This window comes from Carlito syrichta, unplaced genomic scaffold (genome assembly GCF_000164805.1).
Source record: "Carlito syrichta isolate Samal-C Ts95f unplaced genomic scaffold, Tarsius_syrichta-2.0.1 Scaffold301542, whole genome shotgun sequence".
NCBI classification, from domain to species: domain Eukaryota; kingdom Metazoa; phylum Chordata; class Mammalia; order Primates; family Tarsiidae; genus Carlito; species Carlito syrichta.
In genome coordinates this window covers 1,406,743-1,429,596 of record NW_007245638.1, presented here as the reverse complement: position 1 = coordinate 1,429,596, position 22,854 = coordinate 1,406,743, and the positions used below count along the sequence as shown (strand labels likewise).

Below are 22,854 nucleotides of genomic sequence, written 5' to 3'. Positions count from 1 at the left end.
TTCTTTTGGGGTTATTGTTGGGAGATTGGTAGATTGCTCTTAAAATTATAGTCAGTTTTTAACCCTTTTAAAGGATTTAGATATGCTTCTTTAATTTCTGAAGCACAAAAATATTTCTAATCCTGCTTCAATTATGAAGTTTCCAATTGTAATTGAAAGAGATGAACTGTGATAATAGTATATTATGCTTACTAATGGGAATTCTTACAGGAGTTGCTATCTCCCTGTCTGCCTTTTGTAGAGATGATTTTAAGTGCTCACTGACACTGGCTTTCCCTTCTGCCTTGTTTATATTCTCAGAGTATAAAAATACGGTAGTCACAAAACTCCTCTTGGGGCGTCTGCATTTAGTGCCTGTCTGAGGATTCCTTTCTAAATGGACTCTGGTATCATTTTAACACTCATATTGTTTGCCGAAATTCGAGCTTCCCGGGGAAATTAGAGCAGTTAATTTAATATCATGAAACATTTGGGGGCTTCTTGGCTTATTCAGAGACAGGAGAATGTAAATCAAATTGGGTATTCGGTAGAAAAGAGGAGATGGTAAATGTTGCCTCCAAAAAATAGCCAGCTGGCCCTCAGTCCATTGCCATCCAACTCCTCATCTTTACCGAGAGCCCATAGAAATCTCTTTTTATTCCAAGTGTCCTTCCGAAGGGCTTCCTAGTAGAAGTCTATGTCCCAGAAAGACAAGGAAGTCTGGAAAATGCTTAGCTCCGTGTGGTCACAGCAAGAGTGCTCAGTCCTTATTCGTTTTAGATTCCTGTAGGGTCATGGGGCCACAGCCAGGCTGATGTGGCTTGTGGCCTAAAGCTTTATACCGATACGGTTTGAGCTCTGCCCTGACACATCTTCCACTGAAGGACACATTCTGCAGCCATCGGTGACCATCTGTGAATTGCCAGGCACTGCGCTAGGCACTGGGGTAAGTTATTTTGTGTGATAAGAAGTGAGGGTTCAGGAGCAGGGAGAAATACAGTTCTTAGTGCCAAGGAAAAATAGAAAAAGAGCTACGTGGCCTCCTCCAACTGCCATATGTTTCCAGAGTTGTTTTTGTACATGCCTCTCAAGTGTGGTGTGTGTGACACCGGTAGGCAATGGGCTTTGTTGATTTGTTTTTGAGAGGGTCTTTGAGTGAGGCCTTTCAAAGACACAATACGGACCTTTGACCTGAGAGCTTAGATACACGTCGGCGGCCTCTGGTCACGTTGTCCCCCAGAAGCAAACCGCTAAGTCAAATGCTTTGGCCTCAGCTCCATAAGGTTCTCTGTGTGTTTAGTAACACTCTGCTCCACCACCCTCAAAGAAATGCTGGCCTTGCATTTATTTTGCCTCCCCTCTCCTGGGCTTCAGGACTGACTTTTGTGTCTCTGAGGTGTAATTTCTCAAAGGAAAAAACTCCATCTGACCAAGTGTGGATTTACTTTGTTTTAGAGACCCAGTGTATTTACATGAAATATCAGGAATGATTGTAGACGATTAATTGGGCTTTTTACAAATACTCTGATGCTCGGTGCCATGGAGATATCGTAGCTGGGAAGTGGAGTAACCATTGTGGTTTTCCTTTGCTTGTGGGGCCGCAAAGGCCGTGAACCCCGCAGACTCTCGTAATGGATGGGGCATCTTGAGAAAAGCTCTTTAACTATCAGGGCTGGATCCAGTTCCTGTCTGGTTGATCGGTGGTTAGAACAAAAGGAGGCTATCTCACTCACAATAAACATCTTCCAGAAAAAGACACTTATGCATAATAAATATTTTGATGTTTCATGTTTTAAGATAGTCTATAAAACATGCCCACAGAGGCCAGACATGGTGGCTCACACGTGTAATCCCAGCACTTTGGGACGCTGAGGCAGGAGGATTGCTTGAGCCTAGAAGTTTGAGAGCAGCTGGGCAACATAGTGAGACCTCATCTCTACAAAAATTAAAAATATTAGCTGGGCATGATGGCATGTGACTATAGTCACGGCTACTTGGGAGGCTGACATGGGAAGATCACTTGAGCCCAGAAGACTACAATGCACTTCAGCCTGGGTGACAGAGCGAGAGCTGGTTTTTCAAAAAAATATACCCACAGAGATTTTTGTATTAAAGCTTAGTATTCACTATTACAGATAAACTAGGTGTCAACTTTTGCCACTCACTGAAAATATTTAAACCTCACATAATTGATAATGTATTAGATGTCTCTGCTTTTAGCCTGAAAATGATCAGAGCCCTCTTTAAGAGTCTTTGTTCCTGCCATTTCAGTTTCCTGAGTTACAGGAGTCTGATGGGATATTGTGTAGTGCAGGTTTTTAAATATTTTGCCAATCTTCTCCCACACATACTCTTTTATTCTTTCTACTACTCTTTTTCTCTTCTTTCTATGACTTTCTCTTCTCCCCTACAGATTGAGTACTTCCCGTGTAAAATTCTGCATATTACATTTACAGTCTCCCATTTGGTTTCTGGTGCTCTTAAAGAGAAAAAGAATAGAAAATGCTTCACACAGCCAGCAAACAAATAATATATTAATTGCAAGGACGTCTCTGATGTGTCTGCATGAAAACCAATGCACCACAAACTGCCGTCTCTATACACCCTGGACTTCCTAGTCTGATGATTTAGATACTTTTCTACTTAGGTGGATGGTGCCATTTTTGCCGAATTCAGCATGTTTATTGAACAATTTCTTGGAGCCAAAAGCCAACTCCACTGCATTTCTGCTTGGTAAGGTTTGGTGGCCTTGGCTTGGAGCAGAGGTTGTTGATTCATTGGCCTTTAAGCCGATGATAAATCTAGAAGCTGGGCAGCAGTACTAGACTGCCTTCATGGAACCTCTGTAGGGAACCAGCAGTCCCAGCACTGCAAGAAATCTGTGGAAAAGACACTCAGCAAACTCGTGTTAAGAAAGGCTCCAGAAGAATTAGTGTGGGGAGGACTCAGAGACACTCCATCTGAGTGGGCATCAGGGAGGACTTCGAACACAAGATGGAGAATTTGCCAACCTAGAGTGTGTTTCTGCTTCTTGTGATGCCTATTTACTTTTGAATTCTAAATATCTAAATCTTGTATCGTGGGCACCTGTTGAGATGATGCAGTTTCCCATCATCTCGTAGTGGAGCCTGGCTGTCGTGATGCACATCACTCAAGTTGTGATCCATTCATGTGCATTTACGCAATCCTGTGTCTGTATGTTTTTCCAGTGAAAACAGTAGTTTAATTATAATTCTGCCTTCCTTTGGCAGAAAATAAAGCCCTTAGAGAGGGTTACCAAATGTAGCTTTGACAATTGTTTGTGGAGAGTTGTCTTGGGGTGGTTTAGCACAAGTTACAAATGAAAATTCCAACAGTAGGAAATCCCTCCACCTGAGAGGTGGAGAAAATAAAAAGAGTCCATACGAGAGTTTTCCAGTACTGCCATACTTCTTTCAATCTGCCTCCCACTCCCTCCACAGACTGTGGTGTGAGCTACAGGCAAGCACAACAAATGGTCTGGTGTTAGTAGTCATTTTTTGTATAACACCTTTGTTTTGGGTTTTATTTTTAGGAATCAAATGGGTTATATACTATATGTGATATTTAAGTTGGGGCATGGTCATGTAAATATCCTGACATACACAACATATCTATTTAGATTTAGAGAAAATGGTATCTGTTTGTTATCCCTCAACTGTTATACCTCAGTCTCCAACTAGCATGGCTATTAGTCGAGGCATCTTTTTAAAAGACATGATTTTCATGCTCACAGGATGGAAAGGGAATTTAAAAAAAAAAAGGAGTTCTGAAGTAGGTGCATTTAATTCTCCCCAATTTAAATTGAAGTGGTGCATCTTTAAGGCAATAACGATATTCCTCCCCCCCATCATGAATGCTCCCATCAATGAATTTTTTTAATGTTGATGATGGTTGGTGCAGTTTGAGGGAATCTGTATTTAGTCGGAAAATGCTTCAATAGAATGACCTACCAGATGGACCCCTTAACAATGCACAGAGGCATCAAGCCACCACAGACATTTGGTGCTTAGAATAATAAAAAGACTATAAAATTAGATTAGTTGAGTCTAATTTGGAATTGGTATATTCCCCATGCACCCTCGTCGCTCTTGGGCAGATAAAGCCTTGAGATTTAGCACTGTGTCAGAGCAGAAGACTGCAAGTTCCAGTAAAAGGGAGGCGAGGGGCCGGGAGAGAGGAAAAAAGCATTCTGGGAGGTCGCAGAGGGCAGAGCAGTGACCTCCAATGATTTACAGGCCTTTAGCTTAATGAAATTGTTTCAGTGACATGACGGTAAGAGCTCGTAATGGATTGGATGCCCTAATGTAATGAAATTACTCCCTTCTGCCTAAAAAAAAAATGCGCAATTAATATTTACTGAGACCTGACAGCCTTTTGGTGCGCTCGTCTGTGTAGTTCTCTCAGACAGTCAGAGAGGAGAGACGGAGCAGCGTGGCAGACAGGCTGGCTCTGCACGAGCTCCTGGCGGGGATGATCAGCGCCTGCAAGGGGGTGGAGGGACAGGCGCTCGGGTGGCCCCGGGCCGCCCGGCCCCGCGGCGCTGCCCCCGCTCAGCCTTCATGCTCTCCTTGCTTTTCCACAGGCAACTGGACAACAACCACATCAGCTGCATTGAAGATGGAGCCTTCCGAGCGCTGCGCGATTTGGAGATCCTGTGAGTAGATTTTGTGATCGCTGCCTTGTGTGTGCGTGCGTGTGTATGTGTGTGTCCATGTCGGGAGGAGAGAGGGGGAGTGCGTGTGCAGGGGGGTCCGTGTGGATGCATTTCTGGTCTTCTACTGCAGTGCTATTAAAATTGGGAACCAGGAGATCCCTCCGGCTCACCTTGGCCAAAGTGTTTGCAGGCAGCAAAGTGTGATTTCTTACCTCCTGCAGACTGGGGTTCCTGCTAATTAAGTCTCAATTGAGTCTTTCTCTCCCCCCAACCCATGTGCCCGCAGTATTTGTTGCTGGGAGAGACAGATGGGCTGGAGCAGCCCCCCAGAGCCTGTCACGGCATCAGGGAGGGTGTCTTTGAGTGTGGACATGCCCGGAGACAGGTTCCAGGTCTGGGGCCCGTGAGAGAGAGGTTAGCACCAGGAGGTCAGTCGGAATTACCCAGAATTAGAAAGGGACCTTGGCACAGGACAGGGGAATGCCACACAGCCAGGGAAAGTCCAGTCATTGCCACTGCTCCTGGGATCTCATCTCAGGTTTCAAATCAAACTTTAAGCTGTGACCATGACCTTACAGTGGCAAGGGGGATGGGGTGGGTAAAGATGAGAGAGGGCAGTCCCCTCCCCATAATCCCACCCCGGACACCTTAGCTAGGAAGAAATGTGTAGCTCTCTCTCTCTCTGGGTTCTGGATTCTTCAATGGGTCTAACTAAGGATACTTGATTTCCAGGAGGAAAGTCAGCTAGGAGTCATCTTGGGGTCATTCAAACTAAAGTTGAATTGTGTAAGCAAACATTTTGATTGTTCTCATCAGAGCTACACTTTCAGCTGTCCCTGTTTTGGAGAACCCTGGAGAGGCAGGCAATACAGCAGAGTAGAACTTGTGTCAGGAGACGTGTGGTTCAGTCCCCATTCTGCCACTAATTAGCCATGTGACCTTGGGCAAGACTCTTCAGCTCTTGGAGCCTCAGTTTTCTCATTTGGGAAATGAAGGGGTTGGTTGCTCTATCTTGGGAGTGACTTCCTCTTTCCAAATTCTGTAATTGCTTGGTTCTAAAAATAATTCCGATGCTACATTTCTAGCCAGTAAGTTACAGGAGAGTAGGATTTCTTGAGCATCCCTCTGAAAATTAAAAAATGACATAGTCACAGGTTACCTAGCCCTGATTCCGGAGGAATGAATGAATGCCAAGTTAATAGATGAATGCATACATTAAAATGTTCCTTTGTATGTGAAGGAAAGAATAAAAGGTCCTCCCTTCATCCTCCTTTTCACCTGGCCCCACAGACACTAGCAGCGGGCTGGAGGGAACCTTTCCACGTTGTGTGAGAGGAAGGTGATTCCAAGAGGAATCACAGGAAATAAAAGGGGATGCTGATGCTGCAAGCTTCTTGAAATCGGACGAAAGCCGAGAATTCCCTTACGGAAAAGGCAGGACCCACTGCCGGGGAGGTCAGGCTGTCATTTCTGAGATTGATGGTCTCTCCTCACCCAAACTCTGACCCCAGAAGCAGCAACAAATGCATGTCCACGAGGGAGAGGACGCCAGCCCAAATGTGGTGACCCAGGACCTCTCTGATAGGAAGACTGGGACTGGGGAGGAGGATTTTTCCGGCCTGCAGAATAGCGTTTGTAGAAACGGCTGCTAGGAGCATGTCACCTCTTTCCTCCATTGACAGAGAGAAGGAGAAAAATGAGAAAATTCCTTGGGAAGAGACCAGGAAATGGAAGTCACCAGCTGCCATGAGACAGCTGTGACGACCTGACAGCCCGCATGTTCACTCTCTGTGCTAGCAGTAGTGTTGTCTCGCCTCCCCAGGAGGGCATATGGGACAGAGGGGAGAGGGCCTTACAGCCAGACACACGGAGGTGGAATCCCAGAGGCTGTGGGGCTTAGAGAAACATCTTAACCTCTCTGGGTCTATTTCCTCAACTTTAAAAAGAGACAACTTATGAGGGACTCTCACAAATGTTGTCCCTCCTTCTTCCACAACTTTCGCCCTTACATGCCTCATCCCTGTCGACCCCTCCCCAGGAAAGAGTCGGACAGCTTCTCTCTACTTAGATGTTTGCTGTTAAAAATGACAAAAACCAAAAAAACTGGTATCCAGATACACCAGGTGTCTCCAAGTTAAATCTTAAAAACCTGTAACCAAAGACAAAAAAAAAGTTCTCATTCCTCATCATTGTCAAGAGCCTGAAGGATCCGATTAGTTTATCTCCTCACTTCCAAACAAAGCCAGATCAATAGCTTTGTTTTAAAGACGTACCCATTTGATTTCACACGGCTAAGTACTTAAAATTAATCATAATCAGTTATTCCATGGGTTTTTAATTTCCAGCAGAGACACATGGCTTTGAAACCATTTATCTTAATGAAACCATTCTGAAATTGGCTGGAGTTGACATCTCCATTTAAAGAACCTCCCTCCCCACCCCCAGACCTTAGAAATCTCATCCACACATTGACATTTTATAATGCTTCTCTGTAATCACAATTTAGGCACCATAAAGAATCCTGGCAATGAAATAATAAATAGGAACTAAGTGAGGGTGTCACACATTCACTTAATAAATTCTTCAGAGAGAGGAGAGTTCAGAACACCCTATCTCCAGAAGGGTCATTTTTGAATATCTAAAGCTCAAAAGTCTGCAAATTAAGAAGACAAAATGGAATGTTTCCAATGTGTTTTCTCTGACATGAGGTAGAATACAAGAAAGGGCCCATGATTATTTCATGGAAAGCTCTCAGAATTAACTTAAGGTATGTTTGTGGCTATCAATGACTAGTAGAACTTTTTCTCATGCACTAACCCTGTGATTTCATCCTTCCTGTGAATGGAAATACTATAAAGCTTCTCTCCATGGAAGCTGAGGTGGGTTTCGCCAGTTCTATCAAATGAGAACTTAGGGGTAAGTCTGGGAGGAGGAAAGCACTGACCATGAGGAGAAATGAGCTGGTACAAGGTTGGAAAAGACTAAAATCTGCCCACTTCAGCCTCACCTGTGGCTCGTGCGCCATGGGGATGACCAGCACAGAGTATGGGGGACAGGGAAATAAACCACCCCCTATGCTTTTAAGGGAGTAAGAAGAAACGCATAGTATGGGTGAAACTTCTCATGGCTTCTGTGCCACTGCAGGGGAGAAGTAATGGGGAAAACGACCATAGCTAGCAGTTACTCATGCCCAGGACCATGACCAGTGCTTTACATACTCTGGCTCTTGACACCCTCAATGGAGTACTATGATTACCACTTCCTTGTACAAAGAAGTAGCCCATCTCAGAGAAGCCAAACAACTGCTTAATTAACTGCAGAGCTTGTGTGATTAGCCGTTCTACCAAGCTGCCTTCTGAATTTGTGTGGCCAAGGCTGTCAGGTGTTTGGCTCCCGGAAAGCATGGCCGGCATGTGCTGAAGGGTGGCATGAACTGGCCCCCAGACCTGGATGAGGCAAACTATCAAAGACTCACAGTCCTGCCAGGGAGACCATCAGAGCCTCCCACAAGCTTGTAAAATTGGCCTTGTCTCATCCCCTTTACCCAGTTAACGTGTCCCCACAAAGTTGAAGGTAAATCAAACTCACAGAAGAAAGGAAGTAATCCTGCTTTTTCACTGACTCACGTCGTAGTCCCAGAGATGATTTTTTTCTCACTCCTGGCCTTCACCATTGACTTTGACACTCTGCAGTTTGAGGGCCCTGTTTTCCAAACACCTCCCCCCCCCCCCCCCCCCAAAAAAATACAGCCTTGACTTTTGGCACTTCACCCCCTTCTATTACTCAAATCATTGCCCTTGAATTCCCACCTGTTCTTTACTTTTGGTGATTCACATACAGTACTAGGTTTTCTCCAAGTAAGTTGTGCTTATGCTGCAGTTGGATATGCCAAGACTGCATTCCCGACTCTGTGTAGTCAGGAATTCCATAGTGGTGCTCCCAGCCACGGGTTTCTAGCCCCTGCCAGCCAGGTGGAGGATGGCCAGGTTTCCCACCAGTTCTAGCAACACCTCTCTACCCCATGTGCCATCGTGGGTCAGAAAAAAAAAATGAAAAAACCTCATTAATAAAATACATCATTAAATTTTTCTCAGTAGCATTGTGGGAGAATAAAAAATATTTTCATACATAGTCTCCTGACTAAATGTAGCAAGTCAGAAGTTCAGTAGATGCGTTGTCAAAAATGTCAGAGCACAGATAACAGAAACGCATCCTGAAAATCCTCTCGTCTCCAGTGAGTGGCCTGCACTTGATAACTCACAGGTAGCAGCTGAATTGCTCAGAGATGCAATAGGTCAGGAGATAACCAGCGTGGGCTGAGTTAAAGCTCTCCCTCCCATTGATGTCACCTGCCAATTTGGGGGATTCAGTGACATTATTATTGGCTGGCACTGGTAGGACCTTAGGTGTCTCCAGGATGACTTTCTCATGTCCAGATAAAACACAGGGAGCAGGCACTGCAGGGAGACACTTGTCTCCTGACATTCTGCACCCTGAGTGCATCACTGGGTTCATCCTTGCCCTATCCCTGGCTAGGAGACTCTCCTGAGGTCAACGGCAAGTTGGTGGTAGCAGAGAAACTAGAACCTGGAACTCCAAATTCTGGACCCACGTTCTTTGTCCAAACTGGGCACCTCCATGCAGTTAGGTTTTAGAAGCACCCCCCCCCGCCCTGGTAAACTTGGGGACCCTAAGCACAATTTGTCCTTTCAAAACCCATCATTAAGTTTTAGATATTATTTAGGAGGTTGGAGGAGGGCAAATGTTTGCCCATGACAGAATCAAGGGATAACCCAGCTTTCAGCTGTCTTTCAACTAGAGGCGCAAACTGGATAGACCCAAGACCATATTGCCCCCACAGATGGCTTTTTTTGTTTCTTGTAGTGCTTTTTAAAAATTGAAATTAGCAGTTTACATTTAAAAATTAAGGTATCTTATATAAAAATCCAGATTTCCAGCTTCTCTTGAAAAACTAGAAGCCCTGGAACCCTCAGGCCTGCACTTCCGCATTGCGGTCAGCGGTGGCCGAGGAGGACCTGCCTCCCTGGGATTGGGTGTGTAGACTCCACTCTGCCACCGATCCCTACTTGTTTCAGTTAACTGCCAGTGCAGGCAACCTCCACTTTAATCCATCCAAAAAGCAGGGACACACAGTATATGCAGCATAGAGCCAGATGCTGGGTATCATGAAGGTTGAAATGAGCAGGTAGTCGGTAGATCAAGCTCTATGGGTCAGAGCTTACCAGAATGGTTGACAGGTATGCAGGAGGAGCTTAGTGACATGGAGTCCAGAACTCCTCCAGAGGCAGTTAGGAATATCTCATGTCTCATTTTCTGGGACGTTCTTCTCAAGAGTTAAACTAGTCTCCAAATTCCCTTTGATTTTACAGCATCTGTAACTGAGTTTATGCATATGTAGATGACACAAAAGAGATGAATCCAGTTCCACATTTTTATCACAAGAGCCATCCCACCCTGCCCCATCTCCTGCTCTGCAGGCCCTGCATCAATCAGCCTGTGTACTGAGCTCCCTCTCAGCCCATGTGTAAAGAGGAGAGATTCAAGAGTTAAAGCAGTGGTGAAATTAACCAGACTTTAAGGGAAGTTTTATTTCAACCACATTCCAGCAGGTTCAGCATGACTTGACACAGAACCCCACAGGTAGACACCGAAGAGTGAATGGAGGGGGGGAATCCTTATCTGGTATAACAAGAAGGCAATGAAAAGAAATTATCAATGGTCCAGATTCCTAGATCAGGTTGTGCTCACTCTCCTAGAGTGGGGTTGGTGTCCTGACTGACAGGTACTAGGTCCTAGGCACTAGGTCTTAGGGCATTCAAGGACATTGTCTGTCCAGTTCAGAAAACCCAGAGTTTAATGCGAGTAGTGATGTATCACCCACTTCAACTGGGTGTGAAAGTAGATGCTCTGATTAACAAATGGTGATGATGTAATGATAATATATTACAATGACATCATAATTTAATAATTAGTATGCTCATTATAATACTCGTACTGCTATAGCCTTCATGTCTTAGCATCTGCTACTTTGGAGAATCTACCTCCATTTTTGAACATCTTCCAGGAACTACAATAAGACATTAGAATGCAGCATCCTATTTAAAATCGCACCTCAACTTTACAAGGAACATTCTAGTAATCTCATTTTACCAGTGAGGAAACTGAGGCTTAGAGAGGTTGAATAACTGGCCCAGAGCGACACTGGCAAGTCCAAAGGGACTGCTCTTCCAGTCCTCACAGTCAGTTCTGCCTGAGAGCTGAGCATCTCCACTTAACTGCTCTGCTACAAAAAATAAAAATGAAAGAATTCCTATCAGAACGCACACAATTATGTGTGTTAGTGAGATTACCAACTATAGTGAACACCCAAAATAACTCAAAATCCATAGTTGTTCTTTTTGAAAAGTTGACCATATGCTGCTCAGATCTATATTTATGACCCCAGCTTAATCAGCATCAGATCCAGTTCCCAGACATGGAGGTATGAAGCTATGGTTGAGCTTGGAGGTGTCCGAGTCCTCCCATTGAACTGTCTTCCAGTGTAGCATTCCCAACTGGGTGGTTTGGGATTTATTTCTTATTGAAAAATGGAAACAGTAATACCTATGCCTGAGGGCAGCTGTGTGGCTTAAAGGAGATATCGTTGATGTATGCCTGACAAATAATAGATGCCAGTCAGGACACTCATTGTAAGTAAAGTTAGTAAATACTTTTGTACTGTTTTTCTGACTTATCTCCACACCTTGCATAAGCCTGGCACGTAATAGGTGGTCAGTTAAAGTACGTGGAACTGGGTCAAGTTGAAATTAATTAACTAAATTAAAGATCACCTCAGTCTCTGGAGTCTCTGTGATGTCTTGTACCCAAACAGAACCAAGGAGTTGTGGTTGTCCTAGAATTATTTTAAATGTTAAACAGTGTAGTATTTTACTGAAACAGTCTACCTTTCCATTACTTTGATTTTGTATTTCTCCAGCTGAATGGTGATTTTTATTTTCTTTTTCTTTCTTTTTTGAGTTGGAGTCTCATACTGTCACCCAGGCTGGAGTGCAGTGGCATACTCACAGCCACCCCAGCATCAACCTGCTGGACTCCGGCGATCCTTCCACTTCAGCCTTCCAAGTAACCAAAACTACAGGCGTGCACTACCACACCCAGCTAATTTTTGATTTATTGTAGAGATGAGATCTGCCAAGTTGCCCAGGCTGGTCTCGAACCCGCAGGCTCAGGCAATCCACTCACCTCAGCTTCCCAAGGCGCGGGATTACAGGCTGAACCACCGAGCCCGGCCTTTTTTATCTTTTTAATAAGAACAAAATCAGAGCTACAATGATAATTGGTGTGCTGTAACAGAGACAAGGCTCATTTTTATTTACAAAATGTTTTACGTGGATTTCTCTGGGAGCTACAAACATTTTGTTTCAACCATCTTGGAAATCAGGGTATTTAGTCATGACATAGTTTTGAATATAGAACTGTCATTGCTTAATGAAAGTCTTAAAAATATCTCCAGATATGATTTTTCTTTTGATGCTGTGCTGTAAATTGTAATGTGCTTATGCAATCGGGATTAAAATTGCACTTTGTAGAAGGCATCAGTGACATTGATCCGGCCCCAGAATACTAGGAAAGGAACTAGTTTTCTAGAACTGCTCTTGTTCTGCACAATACACCTCCTTCATAGCCATTCAGTCTCAAAGTTTGATGATAGTTGCACTTTTGACAGCACCGACTTTAGGAGAAAGCACCCAGTACTTTGAAATCTACAACACATTTTTCTATTTAAATAAGCAGCACTGTAACCTTTCAAGTACCTAGAATGTGGGGGTACCGTGTGGTTTCCAGTGGATTCCATTTTCCTATTAACCAGGAGATAGTTTAGTCTCTGAAGTTGCAAATGTATTCGTATGCATTCTTGGATTAAGAGGATGTGATGAGAATAATTGTTCTTGATCAACAAAGGATCTTGAATCAACAGACTTCCTGTCAACTTCTCCTGTGAGTAACTTAGGTAGAGTCACATCATGGAGGTCTTGCTGTCCCGGGGACCACAGACCCCAGCTTCCAGGTTTCTGGGCTGAAATTAGGACTTGAGAGACTTGGTTTGGAAGCAACCTTTTGGTTTACTTTTGTCCCATCTAAAAAAAAAAAAGAAGAGGAAAATAGCTCTGCATCTGTGAAGAAAGAGTCCAGAGGGTTTTATCTCAGGGGCGAGATGCAGGGGCCAGTGGAGAAAGGCATATAGGTCACTCCCAAGGCGGAGCTTCTGTGCTGATTTGCAAGGGAGCCCCTGCACCGATGGCCGGCCTCTGCCCTTTCTCCATGCCCTCAGTTCCCGCAGCGACTTTGGTGACCAATACTTGAGTATGTTTAGGGAATATCTCACATTTGGTAGCTGTCTTGTGACACTCATGGATCTCCAAGTCCGGAAACCATGTCTCCCTTGAACGACAAACCTGCCTGCTGCCATTCCCATGCAGGGTGCCCAAGACCCACAGTTCGGCTTACTTGTAGCCGGGAGTCCACTCAGGGCCTGAGTCCTGAAAGCCAAGATCCTAGGACCTCACACAGAAAATTGGCCCCCCTCCCACCAGTTGGCTTTATGGAAGGACCGCACGAGGAAGGAGGTGGAAACACAGGGCTGGGAAAATTGGACCTGCATTCCTGCTTTTCCCTGAGCTTCCATTTCCCATCTTTGAAGGCCCTCAAAAGTAAGGGTGTGTGAGGAGGAGGGATGAGGGAATAATGATTGCGCTTCCCCAAGGTAATATCTGGATCTTCAAACTCATTGGGAAACAGCTCTAGAGAGTCCATTTTCTTTTGACTTACAACTGAATCAGAGGATCAATTCCTAGCCCATGGTTGAATAAAACCAGCAGGTATTGGTGTTTTTTTTTTTTAATAGTATTTCCAGTGTTTAAAAAAAAAAGAATTTATTGTCAATATTTAAAACTCAAGTAATTTTATATAAAGTCTGTAAGTTCAATTTCTCAATATCTAGAAGCTATGACAACTCCAGGCCCACCTGTGGCTGTGATGGTCTTGAGCAGTGCTAGCCAATGGAACTTTCTGTGATGAAAAAAATGTTGATTTTTATGCTGTTCGGGTGCGAGCCACTGGCCACATCTGACTCTTGAGTACTTAAGGTGCAGCTGAGAAACTGAATTGTTAAGTTTTTAGTTCATTGTAATTGATTCCAATTCAAATTGCCATATTTGTTTATTTTTATTTTTTGAGTCGGGGTCTCATTCTGTCACCCAGGTTTCAGTGGCATGATCACAGCTCACCACAGAACTTTACCGCCTGGGCTCAAGTGATCCTTCCATCTCAGCCTCCCGAGTACCTGGGACTATAGGAATGCACCACCACATCTAGCTAATTTCTTTTTTTTTTTTTAGCGCTGAGGTCTCACTGTGTTGCCCAGACTGTCCTCAGACTCCTGGGCTCAAGAGATTCTCCTACCTTGGCCTCCCAAAATGCTGGGGTTACAGGTGTGAGCCACTACATTCTTCAAAATGTGAGCAATGCCACATTTTGTTCATGACTATGTTAGTAGACGGGAAACAAAAAATAGTGAATCCAGCCTTTATGTCCTGTTCATACCATCATCTCTTCACCTGATCAGGCAGCATGGGTTTACAGCTGAGTGTGGGTGGATACCCTGTCTGGATAGAACATGCCCTTTGCAAATCACCATAGCTCCCTGCCCTGCTCCAGACCTTTCCAAATCCATTCAGAAGCAGAATGTTTAGACAGTGCTTTTTTTTTTTTTTTTTTTGAGTTGGAGTCTCACTCTGTTGCCTAGACTGGAGTGCTGTGGCCGCTCCCGGCCACCGCAGCCTCGACCTGCTGGGCTCCGGCAATCTTCTGCCTCAGCCTTCCAAGTAGCCGGAATTACAGGCATGCGCTACCACGCCCCACTGATTTTTTGATTTATTGTAGAGATGAGGTCTCATTGCCCAGGGGGGTCTCGAACCCGCAGGCTCAGGCAATCCACTCACCTCAGCCTCCCAAAGGCGCGGGATTACAGGCTGAGCCACCGAGCCCGGCGACAGTGCATTTTCTAAAGGTAAATCTCTAAAGTATCTGCCACTCCCTTCACCCTCTGTTCTGCCATTTCTCTATCTGAGTTTAAACAACTGGGTCTTATACCTACAAAAGACCCATTTTCCTTGAAACCCAGGAGTAGGAGCCTTATAACCATAGCCCACCATAGCAAAACCATCTCTACGTGAATTAGTTGCCTGAAGTGACTCAGTTCCAAACTGTCCTCGAATAGTAACTTATATTGTTCACTTCTTGGAGCCTTGCAGATGACATTCACAAAATCATCTAGGGAGGAAAATCTCCCCTGTCTGAGCCCCTCCCATCTCCATAGGTAAAAGATGGAGCAGCCTGGTAGGAAAGCAAGCCCGTTAACCCCATGGAAGCTGAGCCAGGTATCTGCATGAAGACAAAGAAAAAGAGCCAACCCTGCATAACTATTTTCACATGCCACACAGCGGGGCTGCTTGCGACTTTCAGAGTTTGGCCAGATGTCCTGTGCTGCCTTTGTGCCGACCCGAGCAGATCTGGGCATCCATGACCACTTCTACTGTTGTTTGGAAAATGACTCCTAATCCAGAAATGCCATTTTAGAGCCAGCCCCAACCCAGCTGGAATCAGAAAGCGAAATCATAGGCTAGAAAGACTCTAGAGGTCAACTGGTTTCAACACTTCATTTTTTTAAAAAAGAAACTTCCCTGGAAAGGTTAAATGACTTGTCCACAGCCATAGGAAATATTCACAGGAGAACCAGGCCAGAAAACAGATCTTCTGACTCTTTATCCACTTCTCTTTATTGTCATCTGCCTGCCCCTATGTTAGCAGACAGGAAGCAAAAATTAGTGAAACCAGCCTTTATGTCCTGTCATGCCGTCATCTCTTCATCTCCAGCATTTTGCCAAAGGGAATATTTTGCATTCCCACATGGGGACAGCACCCTCCCTTTCCAGGGTCCTCCAGGTCTTGAACCACTGCTTGGGGGGGATGCCATCCTAATACCCCAACAGGTTGCTGTCCAGTCAGGAGGCAACCTGGGAAGAGATCAGATTCCATATCACTGATCCCTGGCTACCAGCAGTGACCAGAGGCCCGGCACGTAGGCACTGCAGTCCCTTGCCTGTTGGTGAGCCCAGGTACCCCAAGGCATAAATTGCACCCAGCTCCCTGAGAGAATCCCTCCTATGCAAATATCAGAGGGCAAAAGCATGACCTCTCTGGCATCTCAACCTGGGAACAGAGCCTCAGGCACCCCGTGCGGTTCTTTCTGCTAACAGTACTGAAGTGACTCCATTCCAAACTGTCTACGAATAGTGATTTATATGTTTAACTGCAGAACCGATGGGTCATGTGCAGAAACTAGATGATAGCTCACCTGCCCAGTGGAATGCATCCGTACAAATAGATACCTCTTCAGGGATCTTTGTCTTGAATGATGGGGAGGAAATCCTGGAATAAGTGTCAATCACTTAAAGATAGTTCATTTGAATAGTAGGTTTCTCGGGTGTATCTCAGCTGGCAACACCCTTCAGGAGACACAGTAGAGAAGCGAGGTTTCAACCACATGTCTCCATAATGCCATTTTTTATTACCTTATGAAGTTTTCTTTGGTTTACTTATGCAATTTTAATTTACATGATCATCTAAAGTATATTGTAGAATAAACTCTGTTGACTGGGCGCTATGGCTCATGCTTGTAATGCCAGCACTTTGGGAGGCTGAGTCTGGGGGATTGCTTGAGCCCAGGAGTTCGAGACCAGCTTGGGCAACATAGCAAGACTTCATCTCTACAAGAATAAAAAAATTAGCTGGGCATGGTGGTGCATACCTGTCATCCCAGCTACTCAGGAGGCAGAGGCAGAAGGATCTCCTGAGCCCAGGAGGTTGAGGCTGAAGTAAGCTGTGATGGTCATGATCATGTCACTGCACTCCAGCCTGGGCGACTGAGTGAGACCCTGACTCAAAAAATAATAATAATAAAATGAAATAAAATACTCTGTGATTGGAGGACACTGGAGCCATTCTGAATCCCACTAGGCAATATGATGAAAATTCAAATGCATTTTAAAAAATATATATATATATTTTTTTTTTTTCTTGATTCAAATTATTGAATTAATTTGTTTGGTTCAGAGCCCAAAACCTGGCACCTGCAAGCCAAATCCAGCCCCCAGGTGTTTCATTAGTGGGTTTTGTTCCTCAGGGTGATTTAGTTACCAGTATTAAAAAACCAGGAGACTGCATATGAAAATTCTAGAAGTCTGGCTTTCTCTTTAAAAAAGAAAAAAGGAAGAACTGGCGACACTGCACCCCCATTCCAACATAGCGCAATTCCTTGAAATGAAATGAGAAATGGTGATCCTGTTTAGCAAAGCTGTGTGACTGCAGTCCCTACATAGCTCCCACTTGCATGACAAGTCTCATTCCCATAGGCAGTTGAGTTTATATTCCTAGATTAGCCCAGAAGGCTGCTAAGAGTGGAAATTTGTGTCAAAAGATGCCAAAAATATGACCCTTTCTATTTTGAAACTCACCAACACATTCCGTAAACAGTGAGCCTTCCTATGTGCCAAAAGCTCGCCCAGTCTCTGGCTATACAACAGGGCAAAACACAGACTTGCTCTCTGTCCCTGCCTGGTGCACACATTCGTGTTTATTTTTAAATGTTCTCTTTCTTCCTCTTTTACTGCGCTAGGCACCAAACTCAACTCAACTGCAAACTCAACTATCTGGGTAGGATGGTTACTCTTTCATCTGTGGCTCATGTGGGCATCTTGGCATACTGGCAATTGCCTGGTTGCTAAATGACGTAGTGGACAAGATTGTCCTGAGTCCCAGGCTGTGAATGATGAAATAGAATTGGGAGACCAAGATTATTGTATTCACATGGTCATTTAAGATACAGTTTAAAATAAATTCTGTGATCATCTCAATAAACGAGTAAGGACTTCTTCAGAATCAAGGGACCCAAAACAATGGAATGTCACAAATACTTAAGCATGGAGCATCTGATTGAGTAGTGGCGGGATCTGAGGAGTCATCTTCCTCTTTTGATCTTGCACTCTTTACATTTTTTTGGAGGCATTTTTTTTTCTTTTAACACCGAGGCTCTGCTGAGTAGATGGAGATGAATTCCTAGCCCGTGGTAATACGAATATATAATGAAAGAAGACCCAAAGACAAGCCCTTTTGTTAAGGAATCCGTATCATCAAAGACCCAAATTGGCAGCTGATTGTTTTTATTTATTTCTGTCGGTTTTACATGACACCTGGAGACCATTTAAAATGTTACTTGGCGGTGAGAGCCGTGTGTTTAAAAATAACGCTCACCCAGTGCCAAATCACTTTAGAGTCGGGTACAAATATTGAGACAAAAACCCCAGCTGTTATTGCTTTGGCTGCTAATTTGAGGTGTCAAATGAGAGCTCGACTGCTATACGTCAGTGAATAAGGCCCCTTGTGAGATCATTATGTTTTCTAACAGTTGAGAGTAATGGACTAATCAGTGCAGCATCAGTTGTTTTCATTATGAGCCCACACAATGGTTATGAGCTTTAATTTAAACGGTCCACAGGGAGATCAAGGAACTCGGTAATATGCAGCACCCAGGGTAGTCCGAGAGAGCAGGTAATGCGAAAGAGGTGGCTTCCCGCCCTTGTTTCTCCTCCCCCTCCGTCCTTCTCCCACATCTCTCTTGTTCCTCCTGCCTCATATGCCCTCGGAGACCCATCGCCCACTCCAGACAGGCAAGAGATAAGCTTTGCTTAAGGAGCAGATCTGTTCTCTTGGTTCTTTCAATTCCACTCAGCCCACCCAACAGTAAGAGCTTTCAGCAACACTCAGATGTGTTAGCCAAACCTTGACCTTAGACAGCTTTGAGACCTAGTTGTCCTCTCTTCTGAGTAGCCTCTCCCACTGCCCTCGTGCTGTGCTCAGCTCTCCCTGCTCCTCGGACAGGAGGAGGGTGATATCATGCCACTGCCCTGCAGCAGCCAGGCAGACACCACGGTCCAAATCTCTGCCACTTCAAAGTCGGTAGAGGGTGAGTCCACCACAAAGCCACGAGATTCGCCTTCACCTTTGGAAGTCATGGAAGCTGGACAGCTGACATCTGTGTGAAAACAGACCTGGAAGGGGCAAGTCTGCATAGTGGTTAAAGACATATCACATATCAAAATATTCAAAGCCTCTTGGCTTTGAATATTGGCTCCACAACTATAGCTGTGTGCTGCTCTAGGCAGGGGATATTGAGCTTTTTGGGCTTCCAACTAGAAGCAACAATAGTATCTCAGGATTGTTGGGAGAATTAAATGAGATCATATGTGCAAAGCACTCAGTCTGGTGCTAGCACATTGTAAACACATAATAAATAGTATCAGCATGATTACTGCTGTTATTATAGACATCATGAACATCTTTATTGGAAGACCTTGGCAAGCTCACTTGAAAGCAATGTCCTTGACATGAGCTCATTAGAGGAAAGTAGAGAGTTCATGAGAGAACCTATGACATTCTGTTTAGGTTTTCTTGAAGGATGTGTTATTATATCTTTCTTCTTCCTGATTTTTAGAGTTTCCTAGAGCCCCCAGGCAAATCATAGCAGTACACAGCTAGGGGAAACAAGCAAGTTCAGCCTAGGTAGGAGGGAAACCATAAAGGGAGTACTGTCTAGAAAGGACAGGGTACTCAGAAGGAGAAGCTGAGGGTCGAGACCCTGGGTGCAGGGAGAGGCTTGGGGATGCCTCTCTCAACTTCAGTGGGCCCAGTGAGCATTCAGACTGTGCTTTCCTGGAGCCGAGTCCACAAAGAGAAGCCATCTACGCAGATGTGAATAGTTAGCCAGTAATATCCACACTCCTGGGCCTCAGAGAATGTTACAGGGTCTGGTCATTAGCTGGAGGCCCTGACTCCTGGTGCCATGATGACTGCCGGCTGGCAGCCACAAGTCAGTCTTGCTGTGACACGTGAGCCAGGGAGGAGATTGGGCACCTAGAGAACAGCCCCAAGGATCTTCAGCATCCTCAGTTTCCTTCCTCTTGCCCTGCTTGAGCCAAGCAAGAGGGAGGGGCAGCAGTGAATCCTCACAACCCCCTTTGAGGTCCACACACTATGTGCGGCGTCCCCCATGCCAGCAGTTTAGAGATTTCTCACAGGGACCAGCCACAGTATTTATACTCAGCTGCTGTTCAGGGACGGAGTCTGCCCACTGTGACTAAGTCTAGCTCTGTAAAACCAATGTAGGCACCGACAGACATCACACTTTCTTCCAGGCTTGGGGTGCTGGCCGTCGGACACCCATATGTATAAGTAAAGGTCAGAACATCTTGAGATCCACTTAAGACAGACATCCTGTTGCCACGGTACTGATGACTCCCCAGGAGTCTCCTTCTTGGGGACCATTAAGCAGGGAACCACCTTGCTTATCTAGGCTTAAAAGAGGTCAACCTGTCTCAAGACAGCATGAATGGGCCAGTCTGACAGAGGATCTATCTGACTCAAGGAGCCTGCATTCCCACCCATGTGGAGAAGAGGACCCGGGGTTCCAAGAGTACCCCAGGGAAGTTGGCACTCTGGGAGGCCATAATGGCACTTACTACAGATGCCTGGTTTTGCAGTTATGTGATACATGCTCATAGATAATATTGTTGCATTAGAGCCAATTACATGGTGTTATGGACACACAACACACAGATTACACCCAGAGCCAGGAAAACACAGAGTGATAAAGCGATGGCCTAATCGGAGGAGACAGAGGGAAATGTCAGCCTTATTAAGGTTTCTAGGGTGGCGTGGCTACAGCTGGACATAGCATCTCCAGATCAGAGATGGCTATCTTGAGTGATACCAGAGACAGGCCCACACTAGCACTCAGCAGGGAACAGCGATGAGCCAGGGACAGAAGCCAAGACGAAGCTCTCCAGGGGTGGTGACAGCCACTTCCATTGAGGACTGTCTGCCATTTCAGAGAGTGGGCCTCTTCCTGTGTAGGAAAACACCCTGTCCTCCCCTAAAGCAGCCTTTAGTCTCAGTTGTGCCAAGAAAGCACCCCATATATAAGAAGGGACCCCCCCAAAAAACAGAATTATCTGTTTGAAGGGCAGGCCCCTTTTGGCACAGGCTTTCCCCACTAGGTAAGTGTTCTAGGAACCCATCGGCATCAGTGTACCCAGCTAGTGTGGTTGCGAATGGCTGCATTTGGCCTCAGTGAATTTTTTTGTTTTCAGAGATTCTTTCAAGGCATTTGCTCATTTCATGATGGGTGATTTACATGAACAACCTACCCACACCATGCTGAGAATTCGGCAGTTTTTGACCAAAAACAGTACGACCCCAGTGCCTTACCCTCCCTGTTCACTCAATCTCTCCCCAAGCAAATTTTTTTGTTTCCCTGGATGAAAAAAGTCCACAAGGGGAAACATTTTGCTGATGTGGAAGAGGTGAACCAAAAAACAGCAGAAGCACTAAAAAGCATCAAAATGGATGAGTTCAAAAAACTGTTTTGAGCAATAGAAAAAGCATCTTGATAGGTGTATTGCATCAAGGACAGTATTTTGAAAGTGACTGAAATTCAAACATGTAAGAATACATACACACTTTTTAATTTAAAAATTTGTTTTTGGGGGTCCCTCCTTGTAATCACAAGGGTCCTTGTAAGAGGGAGGCAGACGATCGCAGTGTGTAGTAAGAGATGTGACCACAGAAGCAAGAGGCTGGGACTATGCAAGGATGGGGCCACAAGCCAAGGGATGTGGTGGCCTCAACAAACTGCAGAGAACGAGGAAACGAATTCTCTCCCTGAAGCCCCAAAAGAAAAGCAGCCCTGTGAACACATTGTATTTATATCTTTATTTTGATCTTGATAGCTTTAGTGAACACAAATGATTTTTGGTTACATAGATGCACCGTATAGTGGTGAAGAAGTCTGGACTGTATGTGTGCCCTCCACCCCCACTGGTGGACATTGTACCCAATGGATGATTTTTCATCCCTACTGCCCCTCCTGCCCTGCCCCTTCTGAGTCTTCAGTATCCATTATGCCATTATATATACCTTTGCGGGTCCTTAGTCGAGCTCCTGCTTATAAGTGAGAGTATGTGCTGTTGAATTATCCATTCCTGCATCACTTCACTTTGGATGATGATGGTCTCCAGTTCCATCCAAGCTGCTGCAAAATACATTATGTCATTTGTTTTTATGACTGAGTAGTATCCCATAGTGTGTGTGTGTATATACATATGTGTACGTGTACTGGGGTGCCAAAAAATTTATATACATTTTAAGAGATGTTATCTATGTATTACTTTTCAAAGTTGAATTATATGATTATGAATTATAATGCTCGCTCAAAAGATGGCTTTAATCAAATGAATGCTAGCATCATGCGGCAGGTAGGACAGTCAGAGTAAATGGTGAGATTTCGGTTGTCGTTCAAGAAGCACAAGGCCATTTTGAAGTGGTATTTGAATGCAGGAAAAAGGGAACACTTCTACACTGTTGGTGAGAGTGTAAGCTAGTACAACTTCTGTGGAAAACAGTGTGGCAATTCCTAAAAGATCTAAAAATCGACCTTGCATACGACCCAGCAATCCCCCTTCTGGGAATATACCCAGAGCAACTCAAATCACTGTATGAAAAAGATACCTGTACCCGCATGTTTATTGCAGCATTATTCACAATAGCAAAAACATGAGACCCACTGTGCTGCCCATCAAAAATGGGCTGGATTTTAAAAATGTGATACATATACACGATGGAATATTAAATAGCCATAAAGAAGGACAAACTTATGAACTTCACAGCAACTTGGATGGACTTAAAGTCTATAATACTCAGTGATCTATCACAGAAACAAATAACTGAGTATCACATGTTCTCACACATAAGCAGACCCTGAACAATTATCATAATACTATAAGAAAGGTATTGGCCATAGTGGGAAACTGCCAAGGGAGGGGAGGGGCACACTTCATCAATAAGGGTACCTGATCTCAAACCAGGTGAAGTGGGGACCAAAGTGAGGCTCAAACTTTACCTGTACACTGACCATTTGTATACCTATCCCTGCATTGCACCCCACATCTTTTTTTTTGAGTTGGAGTCTCACTCTGTCACCTAGACTGGAGTGCAGTGGCCGCTCC

General features: G+C 44.7%; 1 protein-coding gene across 1 annotated transcript in view; it reads left to right on the top strand.

Moving 5' to 3' along the window:
* The window catches only part of SLIT3 (slit guidance ligand 3), a 628,209-nt gene that overhangs the window by 434,159 nt on the left and 171,196 nt on the right, over positions 1-22,854 (top strand). The window contains exon 5 of the mRNA XM_008054837.1: positions 4,583-4,654. Coding sequence (XP_008053028.1) covers positions 4,583-4,654 — 72 coding nt within the window. The remainder of the gene's footprint in view (positions 1-4,582; positions 4,655-22,854) is intronic.